Below are 21,428 nucleotides of genomic sequence, written 5' to 3'. Positions count from 1 at the left end.
TTATTATCACAGCTTTAAATTTTATTCGGCCTTCTCAGATATTCTGGAGAGGTTGTGTGGGAGGCATTAGATACTTTATGGCTGGCAACTGGAATTGAGAGATGATCTTGAGGGTCAGAGATGCTCATCCCATGAAAAGATGTAACAATGCCATTTGCATTATGGCTAAATTTTACCGAGTTCAGCTGTGTGCTAGGTGTTGCGTGAGATGGTTTCATTCATGATCTATCTCCCTTAATTTGGTTCTTAGAACAGCCTTCAAACTAGACACTTTAGGATCAGAAAAACGAAGGCTTGGACAGATAAAGGAACTTGTCCAAGCTCTCAGAGCTAGTGAAATCCCTGAACTCGCAGGTTTACCCACTTTGCTGTTCCATGGAGGACATACATTTGGAATCCATGCACCAGATCTAGGCTGCATGTTTTTTGTTTGTTTGGTCCACGGTGTTTAAAGATAATTTGGCCTTATTTCCAATATTTTAAAATGGAGAGACTTCATGTAAATATGCAGGTTTTCTGCATCTTTGATCAGAACACCTGGGAAAGCGTGGCAGGATTGGCTGGTGCAATCATCTCTCGACATTCATGGGATTGGTTCCAGAGCCCTTTCGGATACCAAAGTCTGCAGGTGTTCCAGTGCAGTGTGTAAAATGGTGTAGACAATGAAAACAGTATCCAGCCAACCTCCATTGAAATTTCAGTCTGCAGTTGGTTGAATCCGAGGATATTAAATCTGCAGATACAGAGGGAAGATCATACTCTCTGTTTCAGATCAGTTCATTTCAGTCGCTCAGTCATGTCTGACCCTTTGAGAACCCATGGACTGTAGCACGCCAGGCCTCCCTGTCCATCACCAACTCCCGGAGTTTACTCAGACTCATGTCCGTTGAGTCGGTGATGCCGTCCAACCATCTCATCCTCTGTCATCCTCTCTGTTTATCATAACTTTTTACCCTCCATTTTATATCTTTCTCATTTGTGTCACCAGCCTGACTCTTGAAGGTGTTTGAGTTTATGTTCCCTGCTCTGTGCTTCCCAGGAGAGTGGTTCAGAGCATGGCCTCCAAAGAGAGAGTGAGTGTTTGCCTCCTGATTCTGCTGTGTGACCTTGGCAAGCAGCTGCACTTCTCTGTGCCCAGTTTCTTTATTTGCAGGTGTGAGGCAAATTAGTCAGGACATTTAAGACATGTAAGACATTTAAAACAGTACATGGCAAGTGCTGTTTAAGTGTTAGTTATTGTTGTTAGTGTTACTTTCATGTCTTTATACATTAAATATCCTTTGGCATTAATCCTGGTGGACTGTTTATCTAAACTATCAATCAAGGGATCATAGAGACATTGTAACGTGATCACAAAGACTTCAGTTTCTTCCTGTTTAAAATGAGGATAATAATAGGCACCTCCCAGGTTTTCGGAGGCTTTTATGAGATAATTGGCAAAGCTTCCAGCAAGGTGCCAGACACACTGACTCATCTGGTTAGTTCCCCAGCCCCACCCCAGCCTAGGTCAGGCATTCTCAGCCTCTGCACTGTTGACATGTGGGGCTGGATAATTCTCTGTCATGGGGGTTGTCCTGTGCACTGTCGGATGTTTAGCAGGATCCCCGGGCTCTGCCCACTAGACTCCAGGAGCCTCCTGTTCCCTAAACAGGACAGCTGTGTCCTCAGACATTGCCAGGTGCCCCCTGGTGGACAAATTCATCCCCAGCTGGGAAGCCCTGTTGCAGGCTCCTGAGCTCACGTTGTTGTGCAGAAAGCACACGGCCCGCATCCTTAGGGGACCTCTGTGTGTCGGCCGTCATGCCAAACAGTGGGTTCAGGGTGAGCTTATTAGTGAGTCTTCTCTGGCTGTAGCCCTTCATTTTTGCTGATGCCTGATTAAAATTCATTTCCCCAAGCCGTTTATTCTTTGTGGAATCATAAGGATCTGGGTTTGAATCCTGCTTCTCTTTCTCGTTAGCTGTATGATTTTGGTAGAATCACCTAGTAACCTTACTTTGAGCCTTTTTCCTCATCTTAAAGATGGAGGCAGTGGTACCCACAGCCTAAGCTGCTGTGAGCCTCAGGGTAGATAACGCATGTAAAGTGCTTCGCATGCAGAGAGAGCGCTCCAGAAAGCAGTACTATTGTTACCAGGAGCAGGCACGGTTGAAGCGGGTACCAGGGGCTCCGGGTTGAGTAACACACAATTTTGGGGTTCATCTGCATCCAGCTTTGCTCAGTTAATACCTTCCCAAAAGTGACTGTCCAATATTGAGGAAATATTTTAGCTTTTGTCTTTAAGTTGCTGGAGGACAAGTGTCTATTTTCTGTACAGATTTCACTGTGTTTTCATTCCATCCTCTCCTGAACAGATTCCTGTGTGATTAATGACCATCCCAAAATACAGATCAAGAACTCGACTTTCTGCATGACCGCCTATCCCAACTTGACAATGGTTAACTTCACCAGCCAGGCCAATAAGACATTTGTCAGTGGGAGTGAAGAGTATTTCAAGTAAGATTTTTTAAAAACACTTTCCGAGAGAAACCCAGAAAATTAGTGAATATCCAGCCTGTGGACTTGGGGGCTGGGCTGCCTCTCTCTGCCCCCTCTCTGCCCACTGGGTCAGTGCACCAGGGCTTCCATTTTACAAGAGACGCTGGAAATCAAATATGAATTCTTATGTCTCTCTCTCATTTTAAATGTTAGCAAACCAACTAAAGTGAAACACTGATGTCAAATAAGATGCATAGGTCAGTGGGCCCCTCGTTGGCGGCCTCTACTTAGATAATAAGAAGCGGTCACTACATCCCCGCTGGTTTTCCCGGGTACCATGAATTCCTATTCCAAGTTTCCTCTCCTGTATGGACTCTGAGGGTACATGAATATTCCTCATAGAACAGAAGGGGCAGTTAGGCTGAATGAGGGAAAAAAAAATCCCCTCTAAAAATAACTTCGACCAGTGAGGGTGGGCCTCCATTCACCCTGAACATTGAGAAAGGAGCCTGACCCGTGGTTGGCTGAAATCTGATCACATAATCCATGTGGTCAGCTGTATTGTCGATCTCCTCCAGGGGATCTCCCCCACCCAGGAGTCGAACCCACATCGTTTATGTCTCCTGCATTGGCAGGCAGGTTCTTTACCACTAGTGCCACCTGGACAGTGGTTGTATGGTAGAGTGATTTGTAAATCTGCCTTTTGTGGCTCTGCGAATTCTCTGGGAACATCTTAGTTTCCCAGAGGGACTGTTGTCAAGAGCTTCTCCAGGCCCATCCGACATCCCTTATTAAACCATGGAGTGGTTGAGAAGGCCAAGGGTCTGGGGAATCATTGATTAGACGGCCTACCCATTGCGGGGTGGGTCGTGGGGGCTGGGGGACCTTTTCAGGCCTTGGGAAATATGGCCCCTGAGGTTTGGGAGCTGAGGCGGGTCCCACGCTTGGTGACTTCTTCTTTACCCTTGAGCCCAGGGGGCCCCAGCTAGACCAGGAGGGTCCCCTCGGCTTCCCTGAGCAGGTCAGATCAGTCAGCTGTCATGTCTGCAGCCCTCTAGAGCAGCGGTTCCCCACCTTTTTGAAACCAGAGACCAGTTTTGTGGAAGAGTTTTTGCACTTTCAGGATGATTCAAGAATTTAACATTTGTTGTGTATTTCATTTTTATTCTCATTACCTGAGCTCCACCTCAGATCATCGGACGTTAGATTCTAGAGGCTGGGAACCCCTGCTGCAGAGTCTGGATGCTGGCTGGCCCTTGGGTCAGGTCACAGAAAGACCCCCCAACACACACGCAGGCTCCGGGACTTGACTGGTGCAGAGTCGAGGGGATGGTCTTGTCTGTCGTGATGACTCATGGTCCCTGATGCAGCCTCCTGTTCCCAGGAGTGAGGGTGCCCATGTGCCCTCTGGCCAGGGATGTGGGGGTCTCCAGACAGGCTGGGACTCCTTCAGGTGCCAGCAGTCACTACAGATGAGCGCCAGCTCCCTTCCATTTGCCGCTGGTCATCTGTCTGTGAATATGTTCCTTGAGTAAGGCCTACCTAGCCCTGAGGTATCCATTTCAGCCAACCGCAGCCCCGGGGCAGGCCCGTCACAGCCTGAACTAAAATGCACAGCAGCATTTTTTATTCTTTCTGTACTGATTTTTTAAAGTTATAAAAAATCTCTTGGGATGTGTTCTCGTAAAAGAGTAGAACAATACAAAAGCACACACAAAATCCTCCTTGGCAGTTCAGAGTTTCTGTTAGTGGTGTTTTTTTTTTTTAGTGGTGTGTTCTTATGTACAAACATCAACCTCTGTAATGCCTTTTGGGGGAGGGTGGTTGCACCAGGACCCCCCCACCCCACCACCCCGAGGCTTTTGAATTTGTTACACTGCTCCGGGGCAGCTGCCAATGATGGTAGAGCTGATGTAGTCTTGTTCAGAGCCTGCCCAGGGCCATAATTAATTTTTTTCAAGTTGAAGTACAGTTGTATTACCACCTCATGTTAATTTCAGGTGTACAACCCTTGATTCAGTTACAGACACACGCACACACATTCTTTTTCAGATTCTTTTCCCTTATGGGTTATTATAAAATATTGAGTTCCCTGTGCTATACGGTAAGTCATTTAGGGCCATAATTAATTAAAAGCAGAGTGAATTCAGTTGGTTCCACCTCAGACAGCTGTGGGCGGGAGCCCCAGTCAGCAAACCCCTCACAACCTGATCTGATCCGGCCCCTGGTGGGGAGGGTGGGGGATGCTGGGATTTTGTTCCAGGCTCCGGGCTCTGCAGGAGGAGAAAGCCTGCAGACCGCCACCTCCCCCACCTCCTGCTTCTCTTCCCTGCCCCCCTCCCTCCCCACCCCGCCCCCATCACTTCTCTGCTTTGAACTCACAGGTACTTTGTGCTGAAGATTTCTGCAGGGATTGAGTATCCTGGCGAGATCAGGTGGCCACTAGCCCTCTGCCTCTTCCTGGCTTGGGTGATTGTATATGCCTCCTTGGCGAAGGGAATCAAGACTTCAGGAAAAGTAAGAGAAAAAAAGGAAAAGTAAGAGGAAGCTCTGGGACACCCAGGGCCGGTTGTGTGGTCTTCCCAGCACCTGGGAAGAGAGTCAGGGTTGCGGGTTCTCCTTCTGGCCCTGAGTAGCTGTGGGGCCTTGGGCAAGTGACTTCACTCCTATCTGTAAAATGGGGTAATAGCGCCTTTCTGCCCCAGAGGTTTTAAGGGTTAAATGAGACAGATGTTCTCAAGGCTCCTAGGGGATGGATGGGTTTCCTTCCTTTCCTGTCGGGCCCTTCATTCAGTAGATGGGAATCCCCGATATGCTTCAGTCACTCCCCCAAGCTCTAGAATCACTGCTCTGGCTTTTTGCATCTTGGTCTGGCTGCCAGCTCAATTACTGCTCCTCCCAAGGAGCTGGAGTAAGATAAAAATTGTAAAGTGGATTCCTTCTCCCACTGCTGACCCCTCCGCCTTTCATGCCCTTTCTCCTGTCCGGAGCCTAACACTCTCTCACCCCACATGCCCCCAGCAGTAAAGGGTGATGGTCCTGCCAGCGGGATATCTTTCTGTGGAGCACATGCTTGGCCCCTCTTGCTAGGTAGTCACTTGGCTGGCCCTTTGGAGGTGGTGAAGCCCCTGCCCCAAGCTCGGTTCCAGGACACAACACACAGGGCGTGTGGGCGACCCCAGGGCACACTGGACCTCGTGGTAGGGTCCCAGCATTTCCCCTCGTCTTCCTGCTTCTTTAGAAAAAGAAAAAAACCATTAAATGGTTAACCAATCTCTTTGATGACAACCAATAATATTTAATTATCTTAAGAGTCATTTGCATGTTTCAGAGTGAAACCCGAACTGTCTCAAAGGCCTAAGGAATAGAGTGTGATGGTGGACTCTTGAGTCCACAGGTTGTAGAGTTTGACGTGGTCCAGTTGTCTGGGTCAGGGCTTAGCGTGGTCACAATGAGATGCAACCAGTTTGGAAGGATCAGGCCTCATAGGGCCGAGGGTCTGTGCCAGCTTTCACCTGCTGGGCGTGTTTCCCAGGCCCCACCAGGCACCCACACGACACCCATCAGCGACACAGAGCAGTCTGTCTTCTCCCCAGACACGTGGACAAGATCGTCAGGGCCTCTGGTGCCTTCCATGTAATCTGGTTCCACGTGGGCCCGAACGGTGGACTCTGGCATCTTGGTCAGGATCACCTGAGCCAGGTGATGCCCTTAAATGACATCAGGTGGGGAGAGAGCCGGCTTGGGTTCTAGTCCCCCAGACCTTCCCAAGGTGTAGGGACATCTCCACTTGGGCCATGAAACCTGTCTGGGCTTCACATTTGCCCTTGGTTTGATTTATCTCTTTGCCAGTAAGTAGACAGCAGATTTTCTTTATCTTAGCTATTTCAGGAGCTAATGGTTCTCTCATTTCCACAGTGAAGGCAGTTGGACTGGGTGATGTCTAAGACTCACTGGCTCTAATATGATTCTGTCAGAACACTTGCTGGCTGAGATGCAGGCACTTTCCCTCTCTGACCTCAGTTTCCTTCTCCATAAAACGAGAGCTGGGATCACGTGACCCCTGAGGCGCCCGCTGACTCTGAATGAGTGTTAGGAGACTGGAGCGATTGTTTTTCTAGGGCAACAAGAAAATGGGGAAGATGTTAACATGACATTGACAGGAACGTCCTGTGAGTCCCGAGGGTTTCCGAGTCTCCTCACCTCCTGCGACTTGGAACTGAGCTTCGAGTGGGAATAAAGGGCCAGACAGGAGGTTGCTTAGCAAGAGTGACCACACCTTTGCTCAGCCAAAATCCAACTGGCAGGACCATCACTTATAGCTGGAAATGGAGAGAGGACAACTTCAACCATAATCAAAGAGGCCAGACAGGTCTCTAGCAGGATAGGCTAGAAGGTCCGACTGGTGGGAGAAGAGGTGATGGTGAAGAGGATAACAGCAGGCTTCTTGCTGACATGAGGAAGGATGACCTGCTGGCTGTGGATTCAGACCAACCTGAGTTCAAATCCCATCTTTATCACTTTCTAGTTGTGTAACTGTGGATGAGCTATTTGACCGTAGGAGCCTCAGTTTCCTCATCTGTAAAATGGGGATAACGGTACATACCTCATGAGCTGCTCTAAGATTAGGTGAGAGAATGGATACCTGGCATATAGTCAGTTCTTAATTAACATTAGCTCTTTTCATTTTTGTGATATTGATTGATTGAGTGGGTACTGTGCCATACCCACATCTTGAAAGCAGCGGCTCTGGTGGGAAAATGGGAAGAGAAAGGGAACTTGGTTGAGCACCCCGTGGGCCAGGCAGTGTACTTCACCTGTTTTAGTGCATTCCATCCACCTTACCTAGCAGGATATTGACATTTCTTCCCATTTTACAGATAGAGAAGCTGAAGCACATCAAAGTAAATTGCCTGAGGTCATGCTGTTAAATGGCAGCCCTGGGGTTTGAAGCCAGGTGTTTCCCTTTAAAGCCTAGACTCTTTCCCCTACATGACATCCTCCCCCAAGGAGGGTCTGTTAGGAATGTGGAAACGCAGAATTCTGGACTCATCATCTGCACTGTGAATCGGGACATCTCACCGTCGTCAGCTCTCATTGCCAGTTGGGCAAGTCCCAGGAGGCACTTTATCCCTTCTTCCACGTCTGTAAATTCAAGGGTTAAAGTATATTTTCTCTTAGACCTCTCTTTATCTCTCAGTCTGATTTTTAGGGGGATGGTTCAGTTCTGATTCAGTCAGAATCAGTTCTTGGCATGATGTAGACCTTATTCCTTGGTGCCAGATATCATGGACTCTGTCTCTGAAATGAGGATTTTTGAGTAGCTCTCAGCAAGTAACGGAGAAGGCAATGACATCCTACTCCAGTACTCTTGCCTGGAAAATCCCATGGATGGAGGAGCCTGGTAGGCTGCAGACCATGGGGTCGGGAAGAGTCGGAAATGACTGAGCGACTTCCCTTTCACTTTTCACTTTCATGCATTGGAGAAGGAAATGGCAACCCACTCCAGTGTTCTTGCCTGGAGAATCCCAGGGATGGGGGAGCCTAGTGGGCTGCCATCTATGGGGTCACACAGAGTTGGACACGACTGAAGCGACTTAGCAGCAGCAGCAAGTAAGTTTTCCTTTTAGATCTGCTAACTTATCTTTCTGCTTCGTTGAGAAAGATTTCCAACTAGGGATCAATAATTAATTTTTTAAAATGAGGAATACCGCCAGAAATAATGTGTCCCAATTTATTTTCCTGCCCTGGGCTGTGCGACATTAATCATGAAGCTTTGTTTGTAAGCACGGCTGCAGCTCCTCATTATAACAGGCTTCTTTGTGATTGAAGTTCCACCAGAATTGTCATTTCTAAGCAACAGAGATGTCCTTCTTCTCTTGCAGCAAGATAAGCTCAGGTCCTCTTGTTTAGGGTCCTAGGAGATAAGAGTGGCTGGTTGCCTTCTATGAGACCGCTGTCTCCCTTTGAACAGCTAGAATTCCAGAGTTTGGTGTGACCAGCAGGCAGCCCGAAGGTCAAACGCAGCCCATCTGACCTCCAGGGCCGCTCTGCTGGAGAGTTACGGCAAGGACAGAAAGCTCGCTTAATTAGCCGGCACAGCCTTGGGAGGGGGGTGGCCTTACCACCTGTTCAGGGCTCCCATCGTGAGGACGATGATGCCAGGTGTCAGGCCAGCAGGCTGGGATCAACCCATCATAGTCACTCCTGCCAAGTATAATTCATTACTGTTCAAGTTTAATGTCTCTGACAGTCCATCCTGAAACAGGTGTGTTCTGAAGTCCCCACGACACAGGGAAACTAGCTGTGATCAAACCTCCACGAACACCTGGCTCACATGGGAGGCATCCCCAGGATTTAGACATGAAACTGGGCATCCTTTCAGTTCACAGGCGATCCTCATCAACAACCCGAGTGCATCATTGCACACACCAGGGCCAGACCCGGTGAGGCAGACACGTGCCTGGGGTGTGAAATCTAGGGCTGAGTTCACTCTCAGGTTCCTGCACGTGCAGGGTGGGCCGGTGAGAATGGGCGCTTCCTTAAACTGTGCACCTGGGTGTTCCCTTGCCTCACCCGAGCCCCTGCCTCTCACATTTCTGATCAGGTGGCTCAAGGACTGGCATTAAAAGGAAGGAAATAGGCTTTGGAGTTAGAAAATGTCAAGTCTGGATCTTGGCTCCAGCTGGAAGACCTTGAGTGAGATATTTAACCCTTTGAGGGAGCCTTAATCCGAGCCTCAGTTTTCTCCTCTGTAAAATGGGGCTGCAAAGAGCTGATCCGTGGCGGGAGCTCCAGAAACAGTTGTGCCCGAACCACCTCCAGCAGTCAAATGGGAGCAGCGTCTCAGGCGGTTAGACTGGTGCTAGTCGTGGGGTCTTCTTCCTGCCGGACCCCACTGTTTGCATTGTCTCCCTCGCCCCCTCCCATCCTCACCTCCCCCCAGCCCCACGTGATCAGGACTGTCGCCCGGCCCCTGCGGTCTTGGTGGGGTGCGGAGGTCAGACCGCTCAGCGCCCCGCTGGGCCCTGTAGCGTTCCTCCTCTGGCCCCATCTGACAGGTGGGGGTACAGCCTGGGTCGTCCCGGGAGTGACTTTCTCCTGAGACAGCAGACGCCTTTGGGTTTCCCGCTGTGTGGAAGGGGAAGGAGAGAAGCAAGTTTGGGGGGTGGGATGGAGCAGGCCACCCCCTCGCCGTCCCTGGTAATGCCAGTGCCTCAGGGCAGGGACGGAGGAGGGACCCCTGTCATGGGGGCAGGGAAGAGGCCCCTGGTGGGTGGCGGAAGCTGTGTGGAGACCAGGAGACCAGCCCACGCCTGGTCTGTAGACAGGAAGACTTTGGCCTTGACAAGTAACTGGGTTTAGAAAGTGTAAGTCGCTCAGTCATGTCCGACTCTTTGTGACCCCATGAACTATACAGTCCATGGAATTCTCCAGGCCAGGATACTGGAGTGGGTAGCCTTTCCCTTCTCCAGAGGATCTTCCCAACCCAGGGATCGAATTGGGTTTAGAGGAAGAAGTACCTCCTCTTCTTTCCTTGACCTGCAGCCTGTCCCGTTCAGCCGACAGGTCCTCTGCCCATCAGCGGCTGAGGCCAGAACCTTCGGGGTCACCCTGAACTCCTTCCTCCCTGTCTCTCTCTCTCCACATGAAATCGTCAGGAAGTCCTGTCGCTCGGCTGCTCTGGTTTCTGACCATTGTCCCAGCTCCTCTGAAATGCCCTGGGTGGAACCATTGCTGCCCTCTGCCTGGATTGCAGCCGTGACCTCCTAACCGCTCCCCCTGCAGTAAAAGCGCAATGTAGCCGCTGGGTGACACTTAAAGTATTAGATTGTGTGACTGCTCTGCCCCAATCCTCCCCATCTTCACCCTCGCGCCCCCAGGCCCTACAGGTATGACCTGTCCCTGCCCTCCCCCGGCCCCGACCTCCTCTCCCACCTGAAGTCCTGCTGCACTGGCCGCCTGGCTGCTCCTGGGAGGTCGGCACACCCTCTTCTTAGGCTCTTTACTCCTGCTGTTCCCGCCGTCTGGAATGTTCTCCCGGATATCCAGCTGGCTCACTCTCACTTCCTTCAAGTCCCGGGCAACTTCTCAAAGAGGTCTTCCCTGTCCACCCTTTTAATATATCCTTCTTCCCAGCCGACCTCCCCAGCGTGTGCCTGGAGTGTATTAGATGCTCAAAAATATGTGTCCAAATGTATGCATATGTGTGTATTTATTGAAGAAATAAGCAACCTCGAGAGTTTTATCTTCATCTCAAACTGTCTCCCAAGCCATCCTTCCTAAGTCTTTGGATCAGACCTCATCCCCTGAAATTACAGTGCCTGCCAGGCTGGAGCCTCCTGCCAGGCCCTGGGATCTGTGCAGCCAGTGCGTGAAGAGGGGGCTCTGTCTCCCTTCTGGGGGCAGGCCAGGGGTACCCAGGAAGGGAGACAGCGGTGGGCACGGAGGGGCTCTGAGCCCACAGTGCTCACTCTGTGCCTCCTCCCAGTCACGGATGAGGGAGGCTTGGGTGCTCAGGGATGGGCGCGGGACCTCATCCTTCCAAGTGTCTTCTGATGCACTTAGGGATGTCACCGGCTCGAGAGCTGAGGGTTGCCGGGGTCGTTAAGTTCAGGACTGGTGAGTCGTAAGCAAGATGGATGTGGCGCTTCCGTTTCCAGGGCCCCCAGGCCTGCCCTGCGTTGTCTGGATTGTCCCACCCCGCTCTTCTAAAGCCCCGTGAGGAGGACGCAGTGGTTATCACTGCTTTGCCCATGTGGACACTCAGGCTCAGGGAGGTTAGGTCACTTCACCAGGCGGCCCAGCTCGTGACTGTTGCAGCCGGGATTTGCACTCAGGGAGCGCAGAGTCAGAGCTCTCCCAGCCCACGCTGCTTGCGTCTAGAGTCCTGGTCCCAAGCCCGTCCTCCACTCCGAGGTTTGACCGACAGAGAAGGAAGGTGCTTCCTCCTCGTCCTCCTCCAACCACAGCCCCCAAATTCTGTTGGTATTATTTCCCAAATGCTTCTTGGCTCTGCTTCTTCCCTCTGTCCCAAGCCCAGGAGCCTTCGTTGGCTGGGACTCCGGGCCTCCCCGACCTGGCCCATGCGTCCAGCATCCCTTGGCTCTTAGCCCCAGCTGTGTGCCGAGCTCCCAGTGAGTTTAGGGCCTGGCCCTCACCCCTGCCTTGTCCCCCCTTCTTCCCTCACCTTCCTGCTGGGCTTCACCTCTTTCACCTTGCACTTGGCCTCTCAGATCCAGCCGTGTGTCGTCTCCATGCATCTTCTCAGAACTCCCGGGTGGGGCTCAGCACCTTCCCCTGGACTTCACAGTGTCCTGTTTGGAACTGCTAAGCCATTATTCAGATGTTGGCTCTGGGTCTCCTAGATTGAGTTCCTTCATCTTTATGCATCTAGGACCTGCCATAACTCCCAGTTCATAGTAGGCCCGTGATAAATGCTTGTTGAACTTAACTGCATTTAGTGACCATTTGTCACTAATCAAGTGCTATGCTAGAGGCCCATTTAATCCTCACAATTATTTTTTTAAAGAAAGGTGCTATTATCCCATTTACAGATGCAGAAATTAAGATTCAGAGAGCTGAATAGCTTGTCTAAAGACTCATAGCTACTCAGTGCCAGAAGTGTGATTTCATTTGAATCTAAATATACCAAATTCTAAGATCATGCTTCTTTCATGTCCCTGGGCTGCCTCAGTTAGTGTGTGTGCATAAACAAGGATGGAAAATTTAAGCTAAAGAAATGAATCTCTAATGGTGGAATTTGGGGCCTCAAGCTGAGGGTGAGCTAGGTGTTCAGGAGGAAGAGGGCATATAGCATTTCTCCCTCAGTTGGTCCTCAGGGAGTTAGCCACTTCTGACTCTTGCCCACAGCCTTGGATGTCCCCCTTGAGACTTTATTTCTGGCTCTCACTGACTCATCTTTGGTCACAGTGCCTTTATTGCGTCCCCCATCCTGGAAGAGTTTGGGGAAAAATAGCCCATGAGGCACTTGTGTCCGGATGGAGGTCACACTCTGCCTCTCTGATGCTCCTCTGGTCACATCGTGTGCGTCTGCTCATTCCTGCCGCACTGTGGCGGTTTTTGCAGGTGGTGTACTTCACAGCCACGTTCCCATATGTTGTGCTCGTGATCCTTCTCATCCGAGGAGTCACCCTGCCCGGGGCCGGCGCTGGGATCTGGTACTTCATCACACCAAAGTGGGAGAAACTCACGGATGCCACGGTGGGCCTCTGATTTCATTCATCACACGCCTACAGGGGAACAGCATGTGGGGTTGGGTCCCACTCTGGGACTCTGTTTAGCAGAAGGGGTTAGACCTCCTCTCACGGGGCAGCTCACTGTTAGCCTTTACAAGCGCCTGATGATTTTGAAATGTTACATACAAACAGGAAGTTTTTTATGAGAAGTGGGCAGCAGGGGGGTTTCAGATTCCTGGAGCAGTTGTCCTACATCTGGGGTTGCAGTGGAGGTTGAAATGAAGAACGAAATTCCCTTAATAGCTTTGGGTCGCCTCATGCCACTTATCTGTTGCTAAGTATAGTGTGTTGGAAATGGAGTTTTGCTGGTTGGAAAATAATGGCACTTAGACAAACTGCAAGCAGTTATAATTTAAAGGGCTCAGACAGATTTATACACACAGATTTATACACACTTTTTATTCCAGAAAGTACTTGTACTTTCTGGAACATTCTGTACAGGCATATCTTATTCTAAAATCCCCTAGAACTCCATGTGAAGTGGTGATTGTTTAATAAGAAATGCATTTTCTCACCTTAAAGAAAATTCTGCTTTTCCAGAAGACTTCAAGTAAACATAGCTACCATTGAGTTTGTACACAGTGAAAAACCTCCAGATAATGGCAGCTTAAACAAAAGTTTATTTTACTTGGAGGTACTACAGCAGTCTCGTGGTAGATAGTCAAACACTGGTTGGATGGCTCCATAGTATCACAGGGTCCTTTCTGCTCCACCATCCTCAGTGAATAGCTCCCACATAGCTGCCAGAGCTCCAGCCATCATGTCAGCATTCCAGGTAGCATGAAGTAGTGAGGGACGGGGCAGAGCACCTTCCCTCTCTCTTTAAAAGAGAGAAAGCCTGGAAGTTCCATATAACTCTTGATTTTTCTCATCATCGGCAAGAAATTAAGTCATATGATCTCCTCTCAGCTGCGTCTTCCCTTGATTCTGGGAGGTGGTTGATTGGCTGAATGTATGGCTGCCTATAAATGAAACCACAACTTTGTTACCAAGGAGTGTGAGACAATAGAGGTTGGGGTAGGCCCAGATTTTGCCAGCACATACCTGAACTGTTTCTTTGCATGTGTTAAACACAACTTAAAAGACAGGTTTTAACTTATAAAAATGATAGGAAGTCATTATCAAATCATATAAATCTCTAGCTCAAACTCTTGAGTTGCCTTCTGGAGTTTTATGAGGACAATTAAATTGCTGAGACAACCAAGAGGTGCTGTCAGGCAGGTTCAAGAAGGAGATGGCACTAAAATCCATTGTGTGGTGATAATAGAGCATGCTTTACTTCGATGGGGTGGGCTACAGAATTTCACATTTTTAGTAAATTGTAATCTGAGAATGTCAGCTGTAAAAAGTTTTGCTTTTGTACCCATGAATATTTTTGCTTTTGCAAATTGTTTTTTTATTTTGAGATGCTTTCTAGCTAAAGAAAGGGCTTTCCCTTTTTGTATAGTTTTACATGGTGGGGCTTGCCAGCATGAAATGTGTACATTGCTTACTGAGTTCCCCTCCTTTGATGAGAATGGAGTTAGGTCAGTCACTGCCTCTTTGGTTTCCAGTGCAAATGACTGCGTATGTTTCCCATTTATATTGGTGCCAAAGTCATCCTGTCCTGATTGCCTCCCCGCCTCCCAAGCCTCAGACCATGTGGCATTGGGAGCCTGCCCTCCCCCAGGCCAGCCTCCTTCAGTGACCTTGAATCTTCCCCTCTTTTGCCTCCCAGGTGTGGAAAGACGCTGCCACTCAGATTTTCTTCTCTTTATCTGCTGCATGGGGAGGCCTGATCACTCTCTCTTCTTACAACAAATTCCACAACAATTGCTACAGGTATGTAGAGGCACTTCAAGCCCCAGAGGTGGCTGGTGAGTGGGACTAGGGCCTGGGGACAGAACCTTGGGCTGAGTTATCACATGCCTGGGGCCACATCCTCACATTTCACCTGAGACAGGACCAGACAGTTGCATCTGGCGTGGAGGAAATCCCCTGAGAAGGCTGAGCTGCGGGCTGCTGGTGGCCTGGGCTGGACCCAAGGATGGAACTGAGTTTCTCTGGAGGTGTTGTTCCACTGGCTATGTCCTGGGATAGTCATTTGTGAGCTATCTAGTCCATGGAGACAGCTGTATGGTGGCTGTTGACGAAGTATGGTCATGCGTTCACTTGACAGACGTTTTTCTAGTGAGCCCAGTGAGGAAGGCAGCGCGGGACAGTCGAAGAAGTATTTTGGTGGTGGCTGTTAATTAACTCAACAGTGGGACCCCTGTTTCATGCATATGCTTATCAAATCATCACATTAAATACTTCTAAATATGTTAAAATATATTACAATTTTATTTGTCAGTTAAACCGAAAGTTATGCAAACGTTGAGTCCCCTCCCAGATTTAAGAAACAAAACATCAGGAGGTGTTGGGTGTTGGGAATCTACATTTCCAGACAGGATCTTCAGGTGGTGATGTTGCAGGGTGACACTTGGATAGGGTGATATTAGGGGGCTCTGGAACCCCAAAGATGTGAGAGAGTCTGTACAGCCCCTGGAGGAGGTGACATCTGAAAGTTAAATCTGTCTCTGACAAACTGTAAGAAGATAAGGTTTGTTCTCTTGAGGGGCTGATTAAAAAAAAAAAAAAAGGAAAGACGCTTGGAGTCAGATAGACTTGCATTTATGACTTCACCATTTATTAAGACTCCAAGACATGGGTAAGAAACTTCACTTCTCTGAATTCCCATTTTCCAATCTGTAAAATGCAGATTAGAATATTTTGTTGAGGGTAAGAGACGACGTATACAAAATTCTCATGGCAATATTTTACACACAGTAGGAGCTCAGTAAAAAGCAGTAGCCATCACTGTTATTTTTAATCATTTCTGAGATCGTTGGTGAGCCAAGAGGAAGGGATGACACGTAAGCTGTAGCCTAAGTTGGCTGGGATGGCCTCACACAAGTGCCATCTCTGTGGGCCAGGTTTCAACAGGTGCAGGGGAGGAGGGCATGTCTGCAGGTGGGGCTGAGTGGGGCTGGGGGTGACAGAGATATGGGGGAGCAGGCTGATGGCACTGCAGCAGGAGTGGGCTCACGGGGGTGGGAAGGAATTGGGTCCTGAGAATTGGCTGGGGAGAGAGCCTTTGTGTGTGTCTGCGGGGGGCTGCTATAACAAATAGCGCAGAGTGAGTGACCTAAACAACAGAAATTAACTTCCCCACTGTCTGGAGGCCGTAAGTCCAAGATCAGGACGTCAACAGGATGACGTCTTCTGAGGCCTCCCTGCTTGCTTGTGGCCAGCCGTCTTCTCCCTGAGTTCCGTCTGGTCTTCCTGCCCACTGTGCACCCTTATCTCCTCTGCTTATTGGGGCCTCAGTCATATTGGATTAGCGCCCACCCCCATGACTTCCTCTTAACCTAATTACCTATTTAAAGACCCTGTTTTCAAATACAGTCACATTCTGAGAAACTGGGGGTAGTGACTTCCACATACACATTTTGGGGGCCTGCAGTTCAGCCTGTAACAGCTGGTATGCCAGGCTAAGGAGTTTGAGCTGCTTTGATCATAGCTGCTTACTGACTTACGACCCACGAAAATCAACCTGAGCACCCTCGAAGGGGGAGACGTGGCTCTGTGTTGTGTTAGGAATGAGGCTGTGTGGTGTGGCTGAGGGGTGGGAAGACTGGGTTCCAATTGGAACTTACTGTTAATGAGCCCCTTACCTTCTCCTGGGCCTCAGTTTCCCCATCGGTAAAAGACCCTGATGCTGGGAGGGATTGGGGGCAGGAGGAGAAGGGGACGACAGAGGGTGAGATGGCTGGATGGCATCACTGGATGGACATGAGTTTGAGCAAGCTCCGGGAGTTGGTGATGGACAGGGAGGCCTGGCGTGCTGCGATTCATGGGGTTGCAGAGAGTCGGACACGACTGAGCGACTGACCTGAAACCAAAGGGCTGAACGAGGCAGGTCGTGTCCTGAGTCCTTGCTCCCTGCCAGGCTTTGTGCGGCCCAGGCCTCATCTGGTTCTGTCCTCATGAGCTGTGAGCGAGGTGGGGTCATTGCCGCCATTTAAAACAGGAGTGGAAAGAAAGTGACTTAGTCACGGTCATGCCTCTAAGCTGGAATTTGGCCCCATGGCTCCATCTAGCTGTGATCCTCCTTCGGGGTCTAGGATGGACAGAGCAGCGTGGGAACCGCAGCCGCATGGCCAGCAGAGGGCGCTGCCTCCGAGCTGCTGGCCTCTCTCCGTCCAGGCTTGCCCGTCTAAGCCTGTGTGCAGGAAACCCAGGCTGTTCTAAGATTTGGTGAAATTGGGTGGTCCCACTGCCTTCTCTCATATGTGGTTCCTGCCCCAGACTCTGCAAAAGGCCCCCATCCCTTCAATTTCTGCTCTGACGGACAGACTTACTGTGCTACTGCCAGGAGGGGAGACCTGCTTCTATAGCAGAGCTTTGTTCTGGTTCTTATACACTCAGCCCAAGGGAGCCTGTGGTCAGGCTGTTCGTTTCCTTGTAAATAAGAGAGAACAAGACCAGCCTACAGCGAGCACCTGTTTAGAAATGGGCATAGGCACAGGTGCCCACCAACACATTCGTGTGTCCCTCCCCTGCCCCTTCCTCCGTACAAAGCACAGCTGATGACAGACCGGTCCCTTCCCCCCAGGGACACGCTGATTGTCACCTGCACCAACAGCGCCACCAGCATCTTCGCCGGCTTCGTCATCTTCTCAGTCATCGGCTTCATGGCCAACGAACGCAAGGTGAACATCGAGAATGTGGCCGACCAAGGTACTGTGCGGTTGTCGCCCTGCTGTTGTGGGCTGGGTTCCACGTTTGCATCCTGACCTTCTGACTTGTGCTGCTGGGCTAGGAAGCTGTCCTTCTGGGGCGGGCTAGAGAGGGGGCAGCCTCGGTCCCCCTTTGTGGAGGGGCCCGGAACAACTGAAGCGCCTGCAGAGTTAGAGCTGGCCGGTCCTTACCCAGAGGGGTGGCTATAAAAGCCCTTTCCTGCTTCCCTCTCCTTCTCTCTTTTTTAAAAAGATATTTATTTATTTGTCTATGTCAGGTCTCAGTTGTGGTATGCAGGGTCTTCATTGCACCATGCAGGCTTATTGGCGTGTGGGATCTTAGTTCCCCAACCAGGGATTGAACCCATGTCCCCTGCATTGCCAGGCTGATTCTTAACCTCTCGGCCACCAGGGAAATCCCTGGTCCCTCTCCTCTTTTAGCTAAGCTCCAGCCTATGTAAGGTCTCTACCTGTTAGGCATATGTAGAGGATTCTCTAAGCCAATCAGCGCTCCTGCAGCTGATGTGGCCACAGCCTGCCGCAGGGTGGCATCCCTCGCCGAGGGTTCTGCAGGCACGGAGCCAATGCTTATTAATAAGAGCAGCCTTCTGCTGACGAAGCACAGCTTGTAAGGTCTGACATGCTCTCAGGGCCTTCTGCTTAGTTAGCAATGCAGACCCGCAGTGTCTTCCCCAGTGAGTGGAAAGACTGGATGGTGGTGGAGGGAGGGATGTAGGATAAATGTTTACTCTCTGCCCAGGTGATCCATCTGTTAATGGCTCACACTTGTGTGGTCTCTTTGGAGTGTACAGAGGGCTGTCATTTTAAAATCTCATTTGACCCATATTTCTAGCACAGTATTTTACAGATAGTATGTAATACTTTTATTGAACTTTTAATTTCCACCCAGCCTTATTCTGCGCAGGATTTGGGTGTTGAGCGGGTTTCGGTGACGAAGGGATTTCATTGTGGCATCGTCTGTCATTAGGGTCAGCCTCTAATCAGGCGTTTAGGAGATGCCTCGGGGTCGGGACCGTGGCTGAGGCTGTGGCCGGGGCTGAGGGGACAGGACTGTCTGTGGGCTCTAGACCGTCCAGACTGTGGGCCTGTCTCGTGGCTTCTCTGTGCGGTTGTCTTTCTTCAAGGAGCTCACTGCAGACCTCAGATAATGGCTCAGACGTCAGCATGGGAGAGAACAGAGCCTTAGCGATGTCACCTCCTTGGTGGGCTGCTGTCTCCCTGTGGATTGGTAGTTAACGCTTCAGTGGGCTGCGGGCCTCGGAGAGTTAAAGAACCAGCTTGTTCCTGGGGAATGGGGGCTAGTTATCTCTCCCTGGAGAGAGTGTTGGACCCCCAGGGATTTTGGTCCTGCAGCAGTGCGCTAAATTAGACGTCCCAGAGCTGAGCCAATGCCCTTCCCTGGTTGAAGAGTTTCCTGGGGAGGGGGGAGGGGGCACGGGTGGGGGGTACAGGGGAGGGGAGAGAAGCGAAGGCTTTGTCTTCAGGGTGCCTGCGACACCCAGCTGTCCTTATTTCCTCCCAGCAGGGTACCTGGAGCAGCTGGGTCCTACCCCACTTTCTGGCAGGTCTGAGGTGTTTCGTTGTTCTTGGGACATTACTGAGCTGTGAGCCAGTGGCTGAGTGGCCAGCGATAGTGATTGCTGAGACGTGGCTGTGTTAGTTCACTCTTCCAAGTGCTTTCCCACCCCAGGAAAGGGATGTGCGGGCACACGCTGCTAAAGCCCAAATCACATTTTGTTTTTCCTTTGTGTACAAAGCGTCAAACAAATGGTTCGGGTTTCCCTCTAGAATTTTCCCTTTCTAGATTTTTTTCATTTCCTCTAACAGGGAGAGGAGCTCTTCTCATGGATTCTAATATGTTGTGTTCATACAGTGGACCCTTGAACAACGCAGATCTCAGATACAGGGGGTTAGAGGTGCCAAACCTCCAAGTAGTCAAAAATCCAAGCTATAATTGATTAGTCAGCCCTTTGTAGATACAGTTCCTCTGAATCAGAGATTCCTTTGCATCCATGGATTTGCCCAACTGTGGACTGTCTTGTATTGTATTTATTACTGAGAAAAATCCACGCGTGCACGGAGGCTGGCAGTTCAAACCTGTGATGCTCAAGGGACATCTGTACTTGATAGTTTCCCATTGTCACCAGCACGGAGAAGTTGGTCTCACCCCCACTGGGGAGAGGCAGGGGCCCTTGAAGTCTTCTCCCAGACACACGGGCAGCTAACCCTGCTCATTTGAATTCGCATACCTTATAGTAAATGATTTGAAGGCTTGTCTGACTTCCCCTGGCATAATGGAGGCCCTGCAGAATACAGGACAGAGGTTTGGGATCAGGCCTGTTTTAGGTGCCAGCCCCATGCCCTCCTTGCTAGGTGACATTGGCACGTGAACATTCAGTTCATTTGTGCTGATCCGGCATTAGTAGCTGTGTTTTGATGTTTAGTCCAAAGCTGCTTCTCTTTAATGACCTAACAGTAGTGCATTTTGTTTAGAGCTCCCTTTTAAGAGAGGCGCAAAGTCACTACCTCAAATCTTGGCTGTATCAGACTGAGGGTGACTGAGGGTGTGATTGGTATGAGACCAGGCCGTCTTCTGCTCTTACAGGGGACATGGTCTTCTCAGGCATCGACTTCAGAAAAGCAGCTTTCTGGGAAGTCAGCCTGTTAGAGGCATCTCCCAACCATCTTCACAGGCTACCTGGGGAGTGCTGACTCACTGTCAGAATCCTACCCAGAGCCCTACCAAGATGCTTACCCACCTGCAGCAGGACTGGATTAGACCCAGAAGGGGAACACAGAGGTGCATGGAGATTTCCAGGGCCTACGGGGTAACTCCCAGGTAACCAGGCCACTAGGAAGTGCCACCCTGGCTCCCTCGCCCCCTGATAGTACAGAGACCCTGCTGATTGAGATGAAGGGACCGTCCCACCATCTGTCTGTCACCGGCAAGCCAGAGCTTCCAAAGGCGCAGGGTTCAGCGCTGCCCCCTCTGAGAACGCGTGCACGTGTAGCGGGTGACCTACAGAGTGAGCCCTCCCCGTGGGCTGTGGGCCGTGCTGGCTCCAGAGCCCCTGGTCCTGTCTGCAGCGGCTCTCTGGGCCCAAGGAGGCTCTCGCTATAGGTCTCTGGGGGCCCTGCCCGAGAAGCTGGCCTGCCGAGCCCCTTCGGGCCCCTCTCATGGGGAGAGCGGTAATGGTCTGTGCTTACCGAGTTCTCTCCACAGCCAGGCATTGTTCTGAGCCCTTCACTGGTATCACTAGGATCACAGAGATTCCCTGAGGGTGAGTGAAGGGTTCAGTCGCATCCGACTCTTTGCGACCCCCATGGACTATACAGTCCATGGAATTCTCCAGAATAGTGCAGTGGGTAGCTGTTCCCTTCTCCAGAGGATCTTCCCCACCCAGGGATCGAACTCGGGTCTCCCACATTGCAGGCAGATTCCTTACCAGCTGAGCCACAGGGAAGCCCTATCCCTGAGGGTAGGCACTCTTATAATCCCCACTGCATGGATAAGGAAACTGAGGTGTGTTCGGAGTCTTCCCCAAGTCTTATCTACAGTCCTGCAGCTAGTAAGAGGCAGAGTGAGTCTCCTGGTCCCCGGGGCAGTGGAGACTGCTCTCCAGCTCCTGGGCTTTGCTGAAAGCGGCAGGACGCAGCTTCTGTCAGACACCAGCCTCGCCTGGGGAAAGCTCCGCCGTGGCTCGGGCGGGCCCTTCTCCCGGACTGTACAAAATATTATAAACCTGTATTTAAAAAATCCACTCGGCCATCTTGGATAAACGGAGTTTTCTGAACATGGTGCCTTTACCCTGTATCCTGGAGGGAGGCCACCGAAATAGAAACAGGCCCGATATTTGGAAATCCTTCTCCACCCTGAAAAAGCAGTGACATCCAAGTGGCCGGAATCCTG

General features: G+C 50.5%; 1 protein-coding gene across 2 annotated transcripts in view; it reads left to right on the top strand.

Annotated features, from left to right (window-relative positions):
• SLC6A5 (solute carrier family 6 member 5) overlaps nucleotides 1-21,428 on the top strand; it is an 86,645-nt gene that overhangs the window by 43,420 nt on the left and 21,797 nt on the right. For both annotated transcript variants that reach the window (XM_070457288.1, XM_020892465.2), the window contains 5 exons: nucleotides 2,355-2,496; nucleotides 4,863-4,995; nucleotides 12,568-12,702; nucleotides 14,455-14,558; nucleotides 17,374-17,498. In XM_070457288.1, coding sequence (XP_070313389.1) covers nucleotides 2,355-2,496; nucleotides 4,863-4,995; nucleotides 12,568-12,702; nucleotides 14,455-14,558; nucleotides 17,374-17,498 — 639 coding nt within the window. The remainder of the gene's footprint in view (nucleotides 1-2,354; nucleotides 2,497-4,862; nucleotides 4,996-12,567; nucleotides 12,703-14,454; nucleotides 14,559-17,373; nucleotides 17,499-21,428) is intronic.

Source organism: Odocoileus virginianus, chromosome 28, assembly GCF_023699985.2.
Source record: "Odocoileus virginianus isolate 20LAN1187 ecotype Illinois chromosome 28, Ovbor_1.2, whole genome shotgun sequence".
NCBI classification, from domain to species: Eukaryota; Metazoa; Chordata; class Mammalia; order Artiodactyla; family Cervidae; genus Odocoileus; species Odocoileus virginianus.
The sequence above is the reverse complement of the archived record's forward strand: the minus strand, read 5'-3'. Positions and strand labels throughout refer to the sequence as shown.